We start from the raw sequence: 21,122 nt of genomic DNA, 5'->3' as shown, positions 1-21,122 counted from the left end.
TTCTAAAACTCACTGTATACTATTTGTGTTTTAACACTAATAACCCAGCACAGCACCATGGGGATTCACTCACAAGAGACAAACCTAAATGCCTGATTTAGGAGCTAGAAACCATCCACTAGCTCAGTTCTGCCTTCCATTTCCTGATCCTCTCTGCATGAGAGGATTGGAAGCATGGAGGTGTGGTGTAAAGCTCAGGGCTTTGGAGTTAACCAGGGTCAATTTATTAATTTCTCTGGATCTCAGTCATCACATCTGCAAAAAGGGGATAGTATTATTTACCTTGTGGGATAGTTGTGAGGATAAAATTAGGTTATATATAAAAGTGCTTGCTTCAGGATCTGGCACCGTGTAGGCACTCAATAAATGGTGCTGTCGATGGCTTGGTTTTGGGGGCAATATGTCTTTGCTTTACTGAATTTTCCTCTCAACATTCCCCTGAAGAGAAGAAATCACTTAGCAGTACTTATTTAAAAGGTATTTTCTACCCAAGGAGTTGGAATAAGAGTAGTATCTGCATTTCATAATATTTTGAGCCAGAATGAAACCCTCCTGTCTTATGCATGATGAAAGAAGCACCTAGATGTGAATAGTTACTCCTGGTTATGAGGCCAATGACAGAGATGAAATTGAACTCAAATATCCTGACTCCTGATTAGGGCTTTTCCCCATTGTCTAGGGTTGCCAGATCTAGCAAATAAAAAACGAGGATACTAGTTAGATATTGAATTTCAGATAAACAAAGAAATATTCAGTATAAGTATGTTCCACGGCTATTAGTTTAAAAAATAAAAACCTTTTTCAAAGGACAAATAAGAAAAAATAGATGTGAAGGGAATAGCTTATTGGCAAGCTATTTTAATAAGAGTTGAGAACTTGCCTTTACAAGGGGAAAATGGCACTTTGGAGAAGTGAAGGTGTTGATTTTTTTTAAAAATTGTATTATTATAAAAATTTCAAACACATCTAAAAATTCCCATAAGCTCATCTCCCAAATCCAGCAACTGTCAAGATACTGCCATATTTGTTTCATCTTTTTCCCCCTTTGCTGAAGTACTTTAAAGTAAATTCTAGACATCATGTCACTTTACCCACATATGCTATGCATCTCTGAAATCGAGAATATTTTCTTACACTACCATATGGCCATTAGCCCACCTAACAAAATTAGCAGTAATTGGAACCTTCTAATACCCAATCTATAATCATATCTACCTGACTGTCTCAAGCATACCTTTTCATAATTGACTTATTTAATTCAATATTTAAACAAAGTCCATCCATTATACAGTTGTTATGTCTCTTAAGTATCTTTAATGTTGATGATTTTTAATGGCAAAATGAAGTATGAAGAAAGACACTGGTTGATGTCTGGGGGTAGTTTTATTTAGATTCATAGCAAGTTGTTTGATTACTCTTCTGTAAATAGTACTGTACAAAGACCAGAAGAGACTTTGCAAAGAGTGATGTCATAAATGATTGTTTATGAGATGACCCATTATGGTAGTTCCATTGCTTTGTTTGCAACAGATGAAAAAGAAAGAAAGAAAATGGAGAAAGAGAGAATTTGTTTTGTTTTGTTTTTTGGGGGGGGGGTGGGGGGCGATTGTCTTTTTGTGTGTTTGTGCTGAAGCTGCTTCACATGTAAATTGGGGATAATAATATAATAATTCTTACTACCCAGATTGTGAAGGTCGGAAGAAAAGCTGTCTGAGAAAGCTGTGCTTAGATGTGTAACATTGTTTCTCCAATTTGACTGTGCTTCTGAGTCATCCTAGTACTTTAAAAATAGCTTCTCTGGTTCTTCCGAGACCTACTGAATGTGAATGTCCCCATGAGGGGCCCAGGAAAACATTTTAAACAACCTCTAATTTTGATGATGCTCAAATTTGGAGATCACGGACTTTACCCCCTGGACATTGATCAATTTATCTGTAAACTGAGGAAATTCCCTGGTGGTCCAGTGGTTAGGACTTGGCGCTTCACTGCCATAGCCCTGGGTTCCATCTCTGGTTGGGGAACTAAAATCCCGGAAGCCACGTGGAGCGGCCAAAAAAAATAAAATTATCTGTAAATTGAGAATAATGATACTTCCCAGGGCTAATGGTATATCACAGCACTGTGGGGTGAGTAGCAAATGCAGTGAATAAACACCAAGTATCTCCTTAATACCTTAGTCATGATCAGCGTTATGAACCCAGGTGATCCTCATCCACATGCTGGACACTTGACTTTGAGATGGATTAGAATTCTTCAGCTTTCTCTATTCCCCCTGCAACATTTAGTATAGTGCCTAGCATGTAGTCAGAGTATAGTACATATTGGAGGAATGAGCACATGAATGGTATTATTGACAATTCAGATCAATGACCCTTCAGATTATCAATCCACAGACAATACAGGAGACTGATAGGCCACTAATGCTATTCCAGTTTAGGAGGGGCCTGGATTTAGATGGGATTAATGCCCAATGTCTTACCTCTCTTTGTATACAGTTTTTGATTTTTGGTGAAACTTTCTCCTCCTCCAATCAAAACTGGCTTTGAGGATAGAAAGAGACTTGAAGCACATTCGTATAAACGTGGAAAGGGTAAAAAGGGCTTTGTCTTCCAAGGATATTCGTGTTTCAACAAAGCACTGAGCCTCTGGAGAAAGGGCTGTTTCAGTGGTGGGAGGAATGCACAGTCGGGACGGGACTTCCCATTACCCTGATGTCCCCTGTGGAGGCGGGTACCTTCTGGTAAGGCTGACCCCTGAAGGGGACATGCTGTGCCTGCTGTGCCAGCTGGTTGGAAAGCCCACGCGTCAGACTTTCTTGCAGGGGATCCTTATTGGCAGGGATGGCAGCTACTGCTGATTGATTGGGAAGCTACTCCCTTTGCCATCTCCCTGTGGGGAGGGCTCCCCTGAGCTGGGCCTCTGGATGATCCCAGATCAAGAACTGTGCTGTGGGGATCTTATCAGACGCTTCTGAACTGCTGTCCTGCTTCAAAATGAGGAACCCTGAACATTCAATTCTATGCACAAGTAGCACTGATGACTCACAGTCGAGAAGACACTGGAATTCAGCCAGGAGAATATCATTAAAATGAGGAGACAGGATAACAGATTTTGCATGTGATAGAGAAAGGAAGCCCTCTATCTCTTTCTGCGCCCCATGATGCAAAAAGGAGGGGACATAGGACATAGTTTACCTACTGATAGTTGACTCTGTGATCGTAAAGTTTCCTGGGACCTTATTTTAGAAAAATAGCAAGTGTGGGGAATTCCCTGGTGGTCCAGTGGTTAGGAGTCCACGCTCTCACTGCCAACGGCCCAGGTTCAATCCCTAGTCAGGGAACTAAAATCCCACAGGCTGCATGGTGCAGCCAAAAATTTAATAAAAAAAAAAAAAATAGCCTTTGCACCCCTGCGAACATGGCGCTGCAAGTGGCGCGCAGCGTGCGGGCCGCGATCTGCAGCCTGCGCGCCATCTCTGCGCCCAACGCGCCCTGCCCGCCGCGGCCCTGGGGACTGCGGGTGGGCGCCGTCCGGGCGCTGCGCACCGGCCCCGCTCTGCTGTCGGGTCATAAATTCACAGACAAACATGAATGGGTAACAACAGAAAACGGTGTTGGAACAGTGGGAATCAGCAATTTTGCACAGGAAGCTTTGGGAGATGTTGTTTACTGTAGTCTGCCTGAAGTTGGGACAAAATTGAACAAACAAGAGGAATTTGGTGCTTTGGAAAGTGTGAAAGCGGCTAGTGAACTCTGTTCTCCTCTATCAGGAGAAGTAACTGAAATTAATGAAGCTGTAGCAGAAAATCCAGGACTTGTCAACAAATCTTGTTATGAAGATGGTTGGCTGATCAAGATGACACTCAGTAACCCTTCAGAACTAGATGAACTAATGAGTGAAGAAGCATATGAGAAATACATAAAATCTATTGAGGAGTGAAAATGGAACCCCTAAATAAACTAGTTTGAAACAACTTAATCTAGCATAGTTGTCTTAAATTAGTGGTGGATAGATTTTTAAAAAGCAACTTTTAGCAAAAGAAACTACTTGAAACAATGTTGCCTGAAGAAAATACCCCTTAACTTCCTAATGATTTCAGATAAACACTATGCATCTTTTTCACAACACCCTGTGATTTTTAGGCTAGTCTCCAGTTATAATACTCAGAATTCCTGAAATTATCTGTGGTAAAACTAGTTATAAAAATTATGTAATTCAAGGATAACATTGCTATCTTAACCTTATATAATATTGTAACTTGCTTACCGCCATCCCTGGATTTGGGTCAAAATACTCAATGAACTTGCCACTGGAAATAAATGACAGTGGAGAAAAGTTTGTTAGTTGTATAGTGCCCAGTGAAGAACATTACTATCTTAATTTTGCAATATACTGTGTTTGCTGGTGCTATTTTTATACAGTGAAGCAACAGCCTTGCAGGAAAATAAGAAACAGTTTAATAATAAAATATTCAACTTCTTAATTAAAAAAAAAAAAATAGCAAGTGTGGGTCTCACTCTTCTACTTCCTGATTACTCCCACCCGTGTGCACATACACACATACTCATGGGCCAGGCTAGTAAAGCTTCATGGGAAATGGAACACTGAAGAGTTCACTGGGAGGTTTTCAAATTTAATCTTACAAGGTAAGCACTTTGGGGTTGATAAACCCAAAGGAAGTGTTCTGATGGAAGTCTGCATGAGATATGTGAGTGTTACAAGATACAAGCAAAATGTACAAGTGAAGAGGTGGTTACAGGAAGTTGGAATGAGTTTAGGGGATTATCTTCTGATGCATTTCAGTTCACTTTGGAATTATGGACATGAGAAGTTGGCTAATGCTGATGTCCTGGGGTTTCTTTTGGAAACTTACTATTGTCTCTTGAAAGTAATTTCAGGTGGGCTCGTACCACTAAGGCAAGACTTGGGTGGCCTAGTACATGAAGATGACTGAGCGTCATCTCCTGAGAAGTTGGATTTATAAATTTATTTATTTATTTATTTTTAGCTGTGTTGGGTGTTTGTTTCTGTGCGAGGACTTTTCTCTAGTTGTGGCGAGCGGGGGCCACTCTTCATCGTGGCGCGCGGGCCTCTCACTATCGCGGCCTCTCTTGTTGCAGAGCACAGGCTCCAGACGTGCAGGCTCAGTAGTTCTGGCTCACGGGCCCAGTTGCTCCGCGGCATGTGGGATCTTCCCAGACTAGGGCTCGAACCCGTGTCCCCTGCATTGGCAGGCAGATTCTCAACCACTGCGCCACCAGGGAAGCCCGGGTCTTTATTTCTGTGCGAGGGCTTTCTCTAGTTGCGGCAAGTGGGGGCCACTCTTCATCGCGGTGCGCGGGCCTCTCACTGTCGCGGCCTCTCTTGTTGCGGGGCACAGGCTCCAGACGCGCAGGCTCAGTAATTGTGGCTCACGGGCCTAGTTGCTCCGCGGCATGTGGGATCTTCCCGGACCAGGGCTCGAACCCGTGTCCCCTGCATTGGCAGGCAGATTCTCAACCACTGCGCCACCAGGGAAGCCCCGAGAGAAGTTGGATTTATATGAAGAGATATTGATCAGAAAAAAGAGGGTTGGTGATCCATGGAAACATAGAAAACAAGCAAGTCTGAGACTCGTACTCTGGCAGTGCCCATCCATGCACTGTCAATGGCCAGAGAATCTTGGCTAATAGACTTCCTGTATTTTGATCCCATTCACAAGACCATAGAGAGGAAGTGAGCCTTAGGCTAAAGCATGCCCTTGAACTTTCTGGTACTCAATGACAAAAGGAAAGGCATTTTCATAAATCCTAACTGTGGCAACCATCTCTGTTACGCAAGAAACCTCTTTTCCTGGGATCTGAGTTTCCCCAGGAATTTTTCTAGCATGTTGAGCAAGGTGGTATAGGCACAATCCAAATCACTGGAATATTCCAAGGTGTTTTTTGTTTGTTTTGTTTTTACATGAGTGGTATCTGAAAGAGCTATGAGGAGTTCCAGACTAAGAAAGGGACTTACAGACCCAATGAGACCTGCTCATATGACAGATGAGGTGCCTGTGGTGGGAGGGGTGTCCTGGACTGGTTCAGGGTCATTTCGTTAGTCAGGGGCTGATCCTGACCCAGGATCCAGGTCTCCTGTGTCATACTTTCTTGAAAGTGACTACAGTATCTGGTGATACTAGCAAATCCTATTTCTATCCAGGAAGAAACTGCGGGATGCACTTATATTTTCTTTTACAAAGAGTCATGAGTTACTTTTACAACTCCCTTTTGTTACCGAAGCAGTATATGTTTTTGAAGGAAATTTGTAAAACATAGATAAGCACACAAAAAATCTATAATTGCACCAATCAGAGCATTGCTAGCATCTGGGTTTAGCTTCTTACTCCTCTCTCTATTTTTTTAATTAATTAATTTATTTATTTATTTTTGGCTGTGTTGGGTCTTAGTTGCTGTGCGCAGGCTTTCTCTATTTCTCTAGCTGCAGCAAGCGGGGGCTACTCTTGGTTGCAGTGTGCAGGCTTCTCATTGCGTTGGCTTCTCTTGTTGCAGAGCATGGACTCTAGGCACGCGGACTTCAGTAGTTGTGGCTCACGGGCTCTAGAGCACAGGTTCAGTAGTTGTGGTGCACGGGCTTAGTTGCTCCGCAGCATGTGGGATCTTCCCGGACCAGGGCTCGAACCCGTGTCCCCTGCATTGGCAGGCGGATTCTTAACCACTGTGCCACCAGGAAAGCCCTCTCTATATTTTTATTGAAAAAATCAGGATCATGTTTCACATACTGTTTTGAACTTGCTTTTTTTCATGTAACAATGTTGTCATATACTTTTTTTCCACATTATTAAATATTTTTCTAAAATAATAAGGAGTTTAATGATAAAAGAGGTGTGTGTGTATGTTTTTCTCCTTTGAAAAGTTATTCTTTCTGGCAAGTTGTCTTGTGTTTAAAAAGTTAAGACAGATGAGGGCAAAAATGAACAGAAGTGGCAAGTCCGTTCCACAGGGAGTGTGTCTTCTGGAAGCCCCTGCTGCTAGAGACACATTTACAATTAGGCCTCCTGGTTTCATACATGTTGATAATAGCTGTGTGGAGGTGTGAGAGTGGGCATAAAGGGTGAACATCAAACTCCAGGTAGGAGCTCTGGATAATCTAGAGAGAGTCGCAAGTTACCCTGCCGAGAGCAGATATTCAATAGTTATCCAGTCCCTCTCCCTGCTAGGACCTGACCATTTTAATGTTATGGGGAATGCTTTACAAGGCCTGAGAACTTCTCAGTGTGGCCGTTTGGGTGGCAAATGAGTGATGTGGCCAATGGCTGCTTTCTGTCTCGAGGAAAGCCAGGAGGACGCCTTAGAGCTCTGAGGGATTTTGTGGGGTCCACGTGACATTCCCCTTTGGGCCTCTCTGCCACCTTGGCTGCCTAGTTGTTCTGCTGCTGAGGTCTGTAAAGGGGCTGGGAGTCTTCTCCAATCAGCCTCTGAAAACTCCCTGAAGTGCAAAGTGTTCGCAAGTTCTTTCTGTCACGAATTAGGCCAGTGGACTCTAAATTGGACTGGGACATGTTCCCGGAAAAAGAGGTACAGATTCTGTTTCTATGTGTACAGCTAAGATGGTTGCAACTGAACACTGTCTTGAAATCCAGCTGGGGCCCCTTGTGCTTGTTTGGCTCATGCACCCAGGCTGAGGGCTTTTTAGCACCCATGCCTCTGGGTCAAGTTGGGGGGTGGAGAAGGAAGGACAAGCTAGGGAAGGCGAGAAGAAAAGCCCGGGAGTAGGGAAAGGGCATCTGCGGCAGGAAGGTTGAGCTGTCTGCCCCTTCATGCTCTTTTCTGTTAATATCTGTTCTCAAAGCAGCAGCAGGGTTTGAGAGCATTGACTACAATTTTGAAAGAAGTTCCACTGTGGGTAATATGTTATTGAACAGCATTGCATGCTACAGAGAAATCGTTCATAAAAGGCAGAGCCCATCGATGTGGCAAACTTCATTGTTGTCTTATTTTAAGAAACTACCACAGCCTCCCAGCCTTCAGCAACTATCACCCTGATCAGTCAGCCGGCATCAACATGGAGGCAAGACCCTCCGTCAGCAAAAAGTTTATGACTTGATGAAGGCTCAGATGATGGTTAGCATTTTTTAGCAATAAAGCATTTTTAAATTAAGTCATGTACATTATTTTTAAGATAAAATGTTATTGCACGCTTAATAGACTACAGTCTAGTGTAAACATAACTTTAATACACACTGGGAAACCAGAAATTTCATGTGACTCACTTTATTGCGATATTGCTTTATTGTGGTGGTCTGGAACCCGAACCTACTGTACCTTTGAGGTATGCCTGAAAATCTGGTGATAAAGAAAAAATTAAGTGAGAAAAGCATCAGGGAGTATAGAATAGTATGCTGCGGTTTGTATACTAAAAAAAAGAGCGAGTGTGTGTGTTAGGATAATTACACATATGCATTCGTATATGTGTTTGTGAATACGTGCCATAATGTAATAGCTTTGGGAAAATGCATGAAAAACTTAATACAATGGTTGCCTCTGGGAAAATGGCCTGGGGCTCTGGAGGGCAGGCAGAGGAGGAAGACATATTTTTCACTTTTGTACTCTTTGAATTTTACCATAGGCGTGTATTATATTAACTATTCAAAAAGGTAAACATAAAAACATTTAAAGATTACATGTGAGCTCAAATAAGGGAGAAAAATAATGCTTATGAAGAGTTTCTGGAAGGCCTCCTGGAGGAGGTGGTGTCTGAGCTGGGCTCTGGGACAGGTAGAACTTTACCAGGAAGAGTCAGAGCAGAGACGATTGTACTTTAGGAGATGAGAGCAACACACTTAAGATTATTAAGTGAGGCAACATTAAAAAAACAAACAACCCAATCCAAAAATGGGCAGAAGACCTAAATAGACATTTCTCCAAAGAAGACATACAGATGGCCAAGAAGCACATGAAAGGATGCTCAACATCACTAATCATTAGAGAAATGCAAATCAAAACTACAATGAGGTATCACCTCACACCAGTTAGAATGGGCATCATCAGAAAATCTACAAACAACAAATGCTGGAGAGGGTGTGGAGAAAAGGGAACCCTCTTGCACTGTTGGTGGGAATGTAAATTGATACAGCCACTATGGAGAACAGTACGGAGGGTCCTTAAAAAACTAAAAATAGAACTACCATATGACCCAGCAATCCCACTCCTGGGCATATACCCAGAGAAAACCATAATTCAAAAAGAGACATGCACCCCAATGTTCATTGCAGCACTATTTACAATAGCCAGGTCATGGAAGCAACCTAAATGCCCATCGACAGACGAATGGGTAAAGAAGATGTGGTACATATATACAATGGAATATTACTCAGCCATAAAAAGGAACGAAATTGGGTCATTTGTAGAGATGTGGATGGATCTAGAGACTGTCATACAGAGTGAAGTAAGTCAGAAAGAGAAAAACAAATATCGTATATTAACGCATATATGTGGAATCTAGAAAAATGGTACCGATGAACCAGTTTGCAGGGCAGAAATAGAGACACAGATGTAGAGAACAAAGGTATGGACACCAAGGGGGGAAAGTGGCAGGGTGGTGGTGGTGGTGTGATGAATTGGGAGATTGGGATTGACATGTATACACTAATATGTATAAAATAGATAACTAATAAGAACCTGCTGTATAAAAAATAAAATAAAATTCAAAAATTCAAAAAAAATAGAAAAAAAAAAGATTACTGAGTGAGGAAAGGCAGGGAGAGTTTGGGGGTTGTTTCATAGTCCCAGGGCAGCAATGGCTAGGTGGAGTGGGGAGGGGGACGAGGAGAAAGTAATGAGAGAGCTGCTGGGAAGGAGGTTATTTTATACTTACCATTCACAAATTGGCCCCAGTGTTCCTTTCCAAATCGTCTCCCTCCTGCGCTTCAGCGGCAAAAGCCAACTCTCTACCCTCCAAATACACAGACCTTTCTCCCCTGCACACCCAGGCACCGGCCGCTTCCTCTGTCTGGATGCAGTCCACCAATCGCATTTTCTCTCCCCTCTGAGACCCATCTCAGATGTCTCTCCTTTCTGCCTCTCCCACCCCCACTGCCCCTGAAGATTTAAGCACTCTGTCCTCAGCATTCTCTTGGCATTCTGCACTTACCTTTATCATGGCACTTGTCCATTTAAATTTTAATTTTTTCTGGGATGAAGCTGAGCGTAAGGTCATTTGTATGCAGAAGGTTGCTTCTTTTCTCTCTAGTTTAGGATTTTATTCTCTAAGGTCCCAGCTATATGGGGCCTTAGTATGATGAAGTACAGCCATACCAGCTGCCTTTGCATGGCCATCGCATTACCTCTCCCCAAGAAGTCACTTCTTCTATAGAGAACAACCACAACAAAAAAGTGAGGGTTAGAGACATTATTAACAAAGTAGGAAAAAATTTTTCTAAAAAACCTCTAAGCCTAGTCTAAACTATATTAACATTTTCTTTGTTATCTTTTGTCCCCATTAGGCTCTTAAAAAGTATTCCTAGTTTAAAGCCAATTAAAGGCAGACATCCTGTCATTTTTTTAGACTTCTATGGATTTGGAACTTAATGTTCATGGAACATTATGTATGCATAAGCAATGAATTAAACAGCAAAAAAAAAGAATTTTGCTCTGGAGTATCTTGATAGTTTCAGGGTCATTACGAATTTGTTTCTCCCAGTTTCCTGGGAGAAGTTGAGCATCTAGGGAGACAATTGATGCATCTAGGGAGATAGTTAATCCCACTGCTGTGTATTATATCTGCAATATAATCAATATAGAAAGTATATACATTGATATCCCAAAAGGGGATTTTAAAAACCTAAGAAAGGCTGTACAGACTTGTGTTCTTAGGTTATTCCTCTTTGTTCCTCTTCTCCCTTAGACAACTTAGGGAGTAACTGCTGTGCCCTTAGTACAGTTTTATCTGTAGAGAGACACATATTGGATGAGCTAGAATTCACAGCAAGTCTGGTTTTGTCCACCATTGCACAGATACCTTTCCTCTGCCTGGACCCATGCCATTCTGGCCATTCTGGGCATTCAAGGGCATCAGACCAGGCTTGTACATTTATTTTTCTACATAAATGAGATTCTTTAATGAATCATTCAACTGCTTCCTTTTTTAGTTACTAATATATCATGGGTACCTTTCCTCACAATACGTACAAGGTTAACCTAATTCTATTTTTGTATTCAAAATATAGTTGACGTACAATATTACGTTTATTTCAGGTGTACTACATAGTGATTTGACATTTGCATGCACTGTGAAATGATTACCACAATAAGTCTGGTAACCATCTATTCCCATACAAAGTTATTACAATATTATTGACCATAGTCCTTATGCTGTTGTATTACATTCCTGTGACATTTATTTTATAACTAGAGGTTTGTACATCTTAATCCCCTTCACCTATTCCCCTCTCCCACTCCTATCCTAATTCTTTTTAACGCTGTATCGGATTCCACTGTATGGATACAACAGAATTAATTTAACCACTGCCTTTTGATACCTTTTAGTTATTCTCAGTTCTTTTTTTTTTTTTTTGCTGTTGTGAATAATGCCGCAATGAAATTCTTTTTTAAAAAATATTTTAAAAATAGGTTTATTTATTTTTATTTAATTATCTTTGGCTGCGTTGGGTCTTTGTTGCTGCTCATGGGCTTTCTCTAGTTGCGGTGAGCAGGGGCTACTCTTCGTCGTGGTGCGGGGGCTTCTCGTTGCGGTGGCTTCTCTTGTTGTGGAGCACGGACTCTAGGCACGTGAGCTTCAGTAGTTGTGGCACGAGGGCTCAGTAGTTGTGGCTCGCGGGCTCCAGAGTGCAGGCTTAGCAGTTGTGGCACACAGGCTTAGTTGCTCTGCAGCATGTGGGATCTTCCCGGACCAGGGTTTGAACCCATGTCGCCTGCATTGGCAGGCGGATTCTTAACCACTGTGCCACCAGGGAAGTCCTGCAATGAAATTCTTGCACATATTTCTTGACTACTTGTATAGGTACAACAAGACAATGGGTTTAAAGAATTGGAATTGCTGGGTTAAAAGGTATATGCATTTAAAATTTTGATAGCTACTAGCAGGGATATACCAAGGACATGTGGGTAGAAGGGGTCCACCCCAGGTACAGGCAGTGAGGGAGTACATCATCTGCTGAGAATTTAAAGACAATAATAAAATCAGTGTGTGTTTGCTTTTTATTATCACCATGTGCTGGCAGTGATAAAGTTAGAGTAATGCTTAGGGGTGTGTATGGATTCCATTAGAGCTGACTTCGAGGGTATATTGTGATTCCCCAACCTTATGGCACTACATATTCCTAATTCCTGTTTACTGATTCCTAATCAGTAGATTAGAATTAAAGAATGATAGCACAATGATTTTAGAGACTATGAAACAGAACTTGACTTACTTCAATTCTGTTATTCTATGTGACTTTTTGGAGTTTTGTGTTTAAATTTAAAACAGTAAAGCAGAGTGCAAATTGCAAAGTGTGATATTTCTGATCGGTAATTGCAAGTTTTAGTTCATACAGGAAATATTTTATTGCACTTGAATAATACTTTAAAAATTGAAATTTATCTTTCTTGTAAATTATTACTTGTTTATTTTAAAGCTACAGAATGAGTCAAGGAAATAATGATTGTTCCTGACTCTTACACATTATTACTGAAGCTAATTTTGCCATAAAAATGAGGGAGTTTAAAAAATGATCAGCTCCGGGTGTCAAAAACACAAAGTGTGCCACTGAATTCTGTTATATTGCCTTCTACAAAGATGGCATTCTTCCGTACATCTTCCAGTGGTGTCTGAGAGAGTCTGCTTAAGGGAGAAATCTTTCAAATGTTGTTAGAAATAAGGCCTATAGTAAGAAAGAAACCACCCACCAGCTGAAAAATGTCTTTCCAGCTCTCCCTCCTCATCTGCTGCCTTTATTTTAGGATTGTGTCTTAGTCTATTTGAGCTGTTATAACAAAATGCCACAGACTAGGTGGCTTATAAACAATAGAAATTTATTTCTCACAGTTCTGGAGGTTGGGGAGTCCAAAATGATGGCCCTGGCAGATTCAGTGTCTAGTGAGAGCTTGCTTCCTGATTCATTGATGGTGCCTTCTCACTGTGTCCTCATATGGTGGAAGGGGCAAAGGAGCTCTCTGGGACTCCTTTATAAGGGCACTAATTCCATTGATGAGGGCTCCATCCTCATGACCTAATCACCTCTCAAAGGCCCCACCTCCTAATACCATCACCATAAGAATTTTAGGGACACACAAGCATCAGATATCAACAGATTGCTTAGTTTCATCAAGGTTGCAAAGGTAGGTAAGCTTCCCCCAGATGAGAGACAGCTGGAGAGGAGATAGAGACAACTCTGAATGGGTTTGGAGGCAAGCCCTCCTCACTAGTTTGTCCTCTTGGGCAAGTTACTTTACTTCTCTGTGCCTTAGTTTCCCCAGCTGTAAAATAACAACAATGGTATTGAGCACATAGTATTGTTTTATTTTATTTATTTATTTATTTTTGGCTGCGTTGGGTCTTTGTTGCTGCACGCAGTCTTTCTCTAGTTGCAGCGAGCGGGAGCTGCTCTTCGTTGCGGTGCGCAGGCTTCTCATTGCAGTGGCTTCTCTTGTTGTGGAGCACAGGCTCTAGGCGCAAGGGCTTCAGTAGTTGTGGCACGTGGGCTCAGTAGTTGTGGCTCATGGGCTCTAGAGTGCAGCCTCAGTAGTTGTGGTGCATGGGCTTAGTTGCTCCACGGCATGTGGGGTATTCCCAGACCAGGGCTCGAACCCGTGTCCCCTGCATTGGCAGGCAGATTCTTAACCACTGCGCCACCAGGGAAGTCCCGAGCACATAGTATTATTGTAATGATTAATGAGCTAATTTTCATAAAGCACTTTAAACAGTATCTGACCAATGTGTTTATTATTATCCTTATTTACTAAGAGTCAGGCATGCCGCTAGGCATGACAGAATCTTTTTAATTGACTTAAAAATCCTTCAAACTATTCACTATTATCTACATTTTACAATTCTTGTTATGTGAGTTGCCGAAGGTTATACTGCTAGTCAGTGATAGAGATGAGAATCTAACCAAGACCTCAACTCCACAACCTGGGCTCTGCAAATGATGGAATATCAGCAATTTTATACTTTGAAGCTGAAACCAAATCATCTCACTCCATGCAGTGCTCTGGGCTAAATATCCTGAACAAAATAACTTGACTTCTTTTACAGTTTGAGCAATCTGTAAATTAAGGGTTTACCCTAATTCTAGAGAATGTTGGAAGCCTTAATGATTGCCCCTAAAGAGAGATGATCTATCTCTCAAAGGAAGTTAATTAAAAAGAGAACATCTGTTTGAAAAAGAGTTTTATATTAATACTGGGAGTTATATTTTGAGTAAAAAGCCACCAATTTGGAACATATATCTAAGCTATCTATAAGGGTTTACATTTTAAAATTAAGGAAATTAAGTATGGGATATAAAATGTAGATAACATATATGTGAAAAAATACTGTGTAGATGGAAAGAGTGCTGACTCAGTGATCCAGTTTCTGGGCTTCAAGTCAGCCCCCACTACCTAAACCACTTCTCTCTGGGCCTTGGTTTTCTCATGGGAAAATGAGTAGGTTGAACTAGATGACCTTTCAGGTATCTAATCATGCTAAGTTTCCTTCCACAATTAGGGGACATGCTATTTCACATTCTATTTAGTGGTTGCTCAATGATGGCGGAATACCAGGATTTTGGGGAATTATCAGAATTCACAGACACAAAACATATGAAGAAAAAAAGCTACATATTTATTTAACCAAGAGAGGATTAATATCCTTAATCTCTAAAAAGATTTTTTAAAATATTTAAGAAATGATGACCACCTTACTAGAAAAGTAGGCAAAGTAGGTGACTTATGAAAGAAAAAATGTAAGTGGTCAACAAAGAGATGAATTTTAATTTTCACTAGTCAAAAATGAAATGCAAATGAAAACAGATCAAACTGGCAAATATTATACCCAATGATGGCAGTGTGATGAAATGAACACTCTCATATACTACATATGGAGTACCAATTTGTCCATGTTTTTCATCTTTCTTGTTCCAGTAATTGTGCTCATACCTATTTATACTAAAGAAATAATTGTATATTTGTACAAATTTATTTTTTAAATGTTCACTCAGTGTTATTATAGTAAAAATTAGAAACAATTTAAATAAGTTGGTTCCATAAATAATGCTATGTTCATATAATGAAATATGACAGTCATTAAAATTATGTTCAAAGGATCTCAATGATATAAGAAATATTTATGATGTAAATGTTAAATAAAAAAAGCAAGATGCCAAACTATATATAAAGTACAATATTAGTTTTGAAAAAAAAATGACACACTGAAAAAAATGAAACAGGAAAAGGTACACTAATATCTCGCAGCTTTTGGTTTTAGGTGGTAGTTGCATTTCTCCTTTAGGTCGTTTAGATAGTTCAGTATTTTTGAAATGTTCCATAACATGTATTAACTACTTTTATAATCAGGAAAAAAAGGTATGTAGGATGATTCAGACAAAATGAGGGGAAGAGTTAGCCAAAGTGAGGAGGCCATCTTCAGTCTGATTGGATCAGCAAATAAGGGAGAAAATGTTGCTCACCAATAATGGTTTGAGTGTGTGTGTTGAATGATGATGGTGGTGGTGGTGGTGGTGGGATGAGCGAACCCTGGGATGTGATGGTTTTCTTCATTACAGATGGCGCTTTAGAGCTGGGAGGTACCATGGGCTTGGTGGAGGTCTACCCAGGTATCAGGTAGATTTCATATTTTCACAGTAAGTAAAGATCAGATGGAGCTACTTTAAGTCTAAGGGGAAAACATAAAATCTGAAAGTAGAAACTCTTCTCTACCCCTTCACCTTTTCAGACAAAAAGAAAGACCCCCAGGACCAAGGGTCTTCCTCATTCTCAGAGTTGCTTTGATTTGTGATCTGGTTTTATGTGGGTAGTCCATTTTCACTCTTGAGTTTCTTTTCTTTCTTTTTTTTTTTTAAAGTGATTTTCATTATTACTTTTTGCTCTTTTGCAAAGAGCTAATTCTGCAGAATTGGGGCAAGGAGGGCCAAGGGAAGTTAGTGAATGTAGTTATACCAGTTAGGAAGTTCACATAATCTCAAAGTAACTTCAAGAGTATTCTTTGGCTAGAATATTTTCTAGCGGTGGCCCTTACTTCCCTGGGGCAGATGGTGATGTCTTATTGAGATGCAGGTAGAGCTTGTACTTGAAACTCAAGGCCTTCTCTTTATGACTTAGCTGGGAATCCTCACCTTTTTCTCCTCTATCTCCCTTCCACCAGGAGGCAGGCTCTAAGCCTTTGCACTGTCTACCTTTATGTCACTTATTTGATGCATCAACATTCCTTCCAATACTTGAACAAGTCACTGAGGCGCAAAGTATACTTTTTAGTTTTTAGTGATACTTTTCTGCATTTTCTCTAAAACTAAAGATGAGAATGAAACCACAGCTTGGACAAAATGCTATAGAAAACAAAAGTTCCCACCCTTTAAAACTTTTATCATGAAAAAATTTGAATATATATAAAAATAGTGAGAATAGATTAACATACCCCCATGTACCATCATTCAACATCAACAGTTCTCAATATTTTCCCAGTCTTATTTCATCCATCATCCTTAGTTTTTTTTTCTTTTCTGGAGTAATCTAAAATAAATCCCAGACATCATATTCATTTCAGCTGCCTGATAAGGACTTTAAAAATGTATATGACTGGGCTTCCCTGGTGGCACAGTGGTTAAGAATCCGCCTGCCAACGCAGGGGACATGGGTTCAAACCCTGGTCTGGGAAGATCCCACATGCCGCGAAGCAACTAAGCCCGTGCACCGCAACTACTGAGTCTGTGCTCTAGGGCCCGCGAGCCACAACTAGTAGCCCGCGTGCCACAACTACTGAAGCCTGCATGCCTAGAGCCCATGCTCTGCAACAAGAGAAGCCACCGCAATGAGAAGCCTATGTACCGCAATGAAGAGTAGCCTCTGTTCGCCGCAACTAGAGAAAGCCCACGCGCAGCAACAAAGACCCAACGCAGCCAAAATTAATTTAAAAAAATAAATATATTTTAAAAATGTATATGACTACGATGTGATTATAACCTAACAAAATTAGCAATAGTTCCTTAATGTCATCAAACACCCAGGCCGTATTCAAACTTCTTTGAATATCTAAAAAAATATAGAAAAGACTTCAAAAACTCTCTCATGAGGAGGAAAAAGAGAGATGGGCTTAGGACATTTGTGAGAGGAGGCATAATTACTCAGCTTAGCTTGTCCCTTAAAAAAGAACCAGAAGCCAGAGATAGTGCTTCTAGGAATTTAAAACAAATTCAGCTGTTCAGATATAGAAAATTCTTGTCTCGGACATGATGGGGGCTCATAGATATTCTCTAGCCTAAAGGGCCCTCACATCAGCCTTTTCTGCCTTTTCAAGTCAAACTTAAAAAACAAAGGAACACACACAAAGTGCTTCAAAATTGTACACAGAACTCATGCTTTTAAAATGTGTTTTATTTTATTTTAATTTTATTTTAAAATGCACAGAAGCAAGGAGAAGAAAATGAGAATCAGCTACAATCTCAGGACCATAGACAATTCATCTTAACATGTTGGTATATATACTGCTCTAGATGTTTTCATAACTGTGGAATCATACTGTACATATTTTGAAAACTGCTTTTATCCCATTCAGCATAGGGACCCTTTTCCTGTGTCAGTTAATATACTTGTACTCTGCTATTTTAAAGCGTATTGATTACAGGAATAAACTAATTAGTTTATCCAAGAACCACCTGTTCTTGAATAATTTTTTTCCCATTATAAACAGCGTAGACAAGAATATGTGTGTAACCAAATATTTCATGTCAAAGTTTGTGGAAGAATAAGAACTCTCCTCGCTGCCATCCTTCTTCCCTTCTCACTCATTCTCATCCCGTATAATGTAGCCAGATTCCCCTTGGTTCTCCTGGAATCTCTCTGGCACCCCGATCTGAAATACCACACTGTCCCCTTGTCTCACAGACCTGTCTCTCCTCCAGTGTTTGTTTCCTGTTTGCCAGTGGCTCCCTCCGAGGCCCCCAGGCCTCACAATCATCTCACTTTGGGCCTGCATGTCAGCTCTAGCTCTAATAATCTTACAACAACCCTTCAAGGTAACTAGATAAATAACAGATACTTCTGTAGTACTTACTCTGTGCCAGGTACCATTCTATGTGCTTTACATTCACTTACCCATTTATTCCCGTACAACAACCTTGTATGATACCATCGGTATTGCCTATTTACAGTTGAAGAAGCTAAGGCTTAGTGACTTTGGAGGCAGCATGGTTTCAGAGTCCAGGCTCTTAGTCACTGAGCTATACTGCCTCTATTGACAAAGGTGCAAAACTCAGAGACGTTAAGTAATTCACCCAAGATCGCACAGTAAGCAGCAGATGTTGGGGCCAAACCCAAGCTTGCCTGATCCCAGGATCTGTGCTCTCCTTCTTACTCTGAATTGCCTCTTTTTATTTAGCAGGTGTTGTCAAACTTTTCCTGTAAAAGGCCAGATAGTAAATATTTTAGGCTTTGTGGGCCACAAAGTCTTTGTTGCAACTTTTGAGTTGTAGCAAGAAAGAAGCCATAGAAAATTTGTAAATGAAAGATCATGACTATGATCCAAAAAAATGTTATTTATGGACACAAATTTGAATTTCATATGATATGCACATGTCATAGGGTTCTTTTGATTTTTTTTTACCATTAAAATTGTAAAAACCATTCTTAATTCGTGGGCCATACAGAAACAGACGGTGGGTTTGGCCCACAGGTGACCCATAGTTGACAAGTTTGCTTTACAGCGTCATTGCATTCTAGAATGGTTAGATATGCATGTACTTGCCTCTTTGCTTTCTTTCCTTGAACAGTTCAGCTTGGGCCCCAAATGTGCATACCCAACTGAGAAAATATGAGTCCTTCAGTAAAAGAAATTCCCTTAGAAAGCAGTTCAGAGACCAAGTAACCTTCCCTTGAGTATGCCTCGTGGGGTTCCACCCTCAACTCCAAGCAGTTTTTCAGAAAATTCCAGCTACTTTGAGAGAGGTACATTTTCCCATCACTTTATTAGTTTTGACATGAGATTCTAGAGTCTTTAATGGTGCTCTGGGCCGTTGCCTGGCTGACTAGCCTTGTTTTTGACTCTGAACTTGGACCAAATTGAGAACTCTAGACCTGTGGAGACAATCCAGTTACTGTGCTCCTGGGAGTGGAAGGGACCATTCAGGGCAGGGTGGGTGGGACAGAGGAGGGGAAGGGTGCCAGGGTCCCTGCTTGGCCTGGGGTCAGGGGGGCAGGGCTCCTGGCTCAAAGAGGCCTCAGGGCTTAGTGATAGTCCATTTAAATTCAATTATAATGGGATTAAATAAGCTTTAGGTTTAGGAATATAAATACTGCTTAGAACCTTGACTCTGGAGAACAGTAATAAAAGCTGCAAACCAGCATCTTGCAAGCAAACTTTCAGAATTAAATCCACTTGGAATACAGATGATCTGTGTATAAAAATAAACTGATTTAAAAGTGATTTCTTTTTGTGATTCAGAGGAGAAATTTAATCATTATTTGTAGAATTAGAAATGAGCTAAGGGGAATTACTGAAGTAGGGTTGAGAATTAGTGAAATGAACTCTTGCAAGATGAAAAACTTAAGATAAAATATTCCTTGAGAAGATGTTCCCTGCAAAGGCGATAACCTTAATTTTAAAAATACTTTTTCCTGAAGTTTAATCTTCATACAGAAAAGTGAACACATCATAGGTCTGCAGCTTGAAGAATTTTCACAAACTGAACACACTTGTGGAACCAGTTTCCGAATCAAGACACAGCACACTTCTTGTAAATATCAAGAACTCCTTTATTTGTAGGAGGAGAATGGGAGTAGGGACCTGTTTGGAAGGGATGGCCGGAAAAAGTGCCTCGAAACTGGGTTTGCTTAGGAAGCATTGTTTTACTTGAGGTGCCTTGGGTAGGGCAATGGGAATTATGGGGTGTGGGTGACACGTGGAGCTGCTGCAGCTTTGGAGTCACCCTCTGTTTAGGTCTAACTTTGCCTCTGCCATTGCTTCACAGTGTGACTGTGACAGGACTCCCCACCCACTGAAGTCTCTGCAGTTGTGAAATGTTGATCTCCATGCGGACAGCAGCCAGCTTGCTCACTGTTACGCTCTCAGCACCTGATACGGTGCCTGCCACACAGGAAGCCCCAAACAACCGTTTTTTAAAAACGAGGAAAACAACTAATGAATAATGTATACAGCCCTTAGAAGATGCTCAATAATGTAAATAAAAGTCACAAAATGACCCATTGATCCAGTAATGCCATATTCGTAAATGTATTCCCCAAGAAAATTTTTCCATGTAAAAGTAACTTCTATAAATGAATATATATTTTATATATAAAATAACATTTGTTAATTATTGTGAAATATTGAAACTAACTCAAAGACTGCTAGCAGTGGGGAACAGCTGTGCACTTATGAATTGTTGAAACATTGAAAGCTATTTAGCTAAAACCTGGCAAGTATGTTGATTATGTTGAAATAGAAAGTTTTTTCAATTGGAAAAAATATTTAGAAGATATATACAAGTGTATATCTGTTACAGAAAGAAAACAATGACAATTTGGACTGATAAAGCTTAGAAGCGGCTATACTTTTCCTCTATTAAGTTGCTTAAGATTTTTTGAATTGATTCTCTTTCCCCAGAAGAAAAAGAAACGAAGTGAAGCACCCACTCCCCTACCACCACCCCAGCCCCCCCAGTACGTGGAGCCCCCCATCCCGAGCAGCGGCTGCTCTTGCTGTCATGTCCCTGCTAGGCTGCGAAAGTGTTGTTGAGAGAAGGCGCTGGCGGCAGTTGCTGAGAAGCACAATGATTTCCTAATCGTCTAAGTGTGTTAGATTCACGGCAGAAGCAATTTCCTTAATGAATGAATTGGCTGTTGCCAGCATAAGTCCTTTGCCCAAAACTCTTACAAGAAGGATGACATTTAGATGTATCCTTTATCATTGACAGGCTATCCCTGGCA

At 40.7% G+C, this 21,122-nt stretch overlaps 1 protein-coding gene across 1 annotated transcript; it reads left to right on the top strand.

Moving 5' to 3' along the window:
* Window positions 1-3,417: 3,417 nt before the first annotated feature.
* LOC137763780 (glycine cleavage system H protein, mitochondrial-like) lies at window positions 3,418-4,319 on the top strand. The gene has a single exon (XM_068542254.1). The coding sequence runs from the start codon at window positions 3,418-3,420 to the stop codon at window positions 3,937-3,939; it is 522 nt and encodes a 173-aa protein (XP_068398355.1). The 3' UTR covers window positions 3,940-4,319.
* The last annotated feature ends 16,803 nt before the right edge of the window (window positions 4,320-21,122 follow it).

The sequence above is a fragment of the Eschrichtius robustus genome, chromosome 4 (genome assembly GCF_028021215.1).
Source record: "Eschrichtius robustus isolate mEscRob2 chromosome 4, mEscRob2.pri, whole genome shotgun sequence".
NCBI lineage: Eukaryota > Metazoa > Chordata > Mammalia > Artiodactyla > Eschrichtiidae > Eschrichtius > Eschrichtius robustus.
Note: the sequence above shows the minus strand (reverse complement) of the source record. Positions and strands in the feature narration are given on the sequence as shown.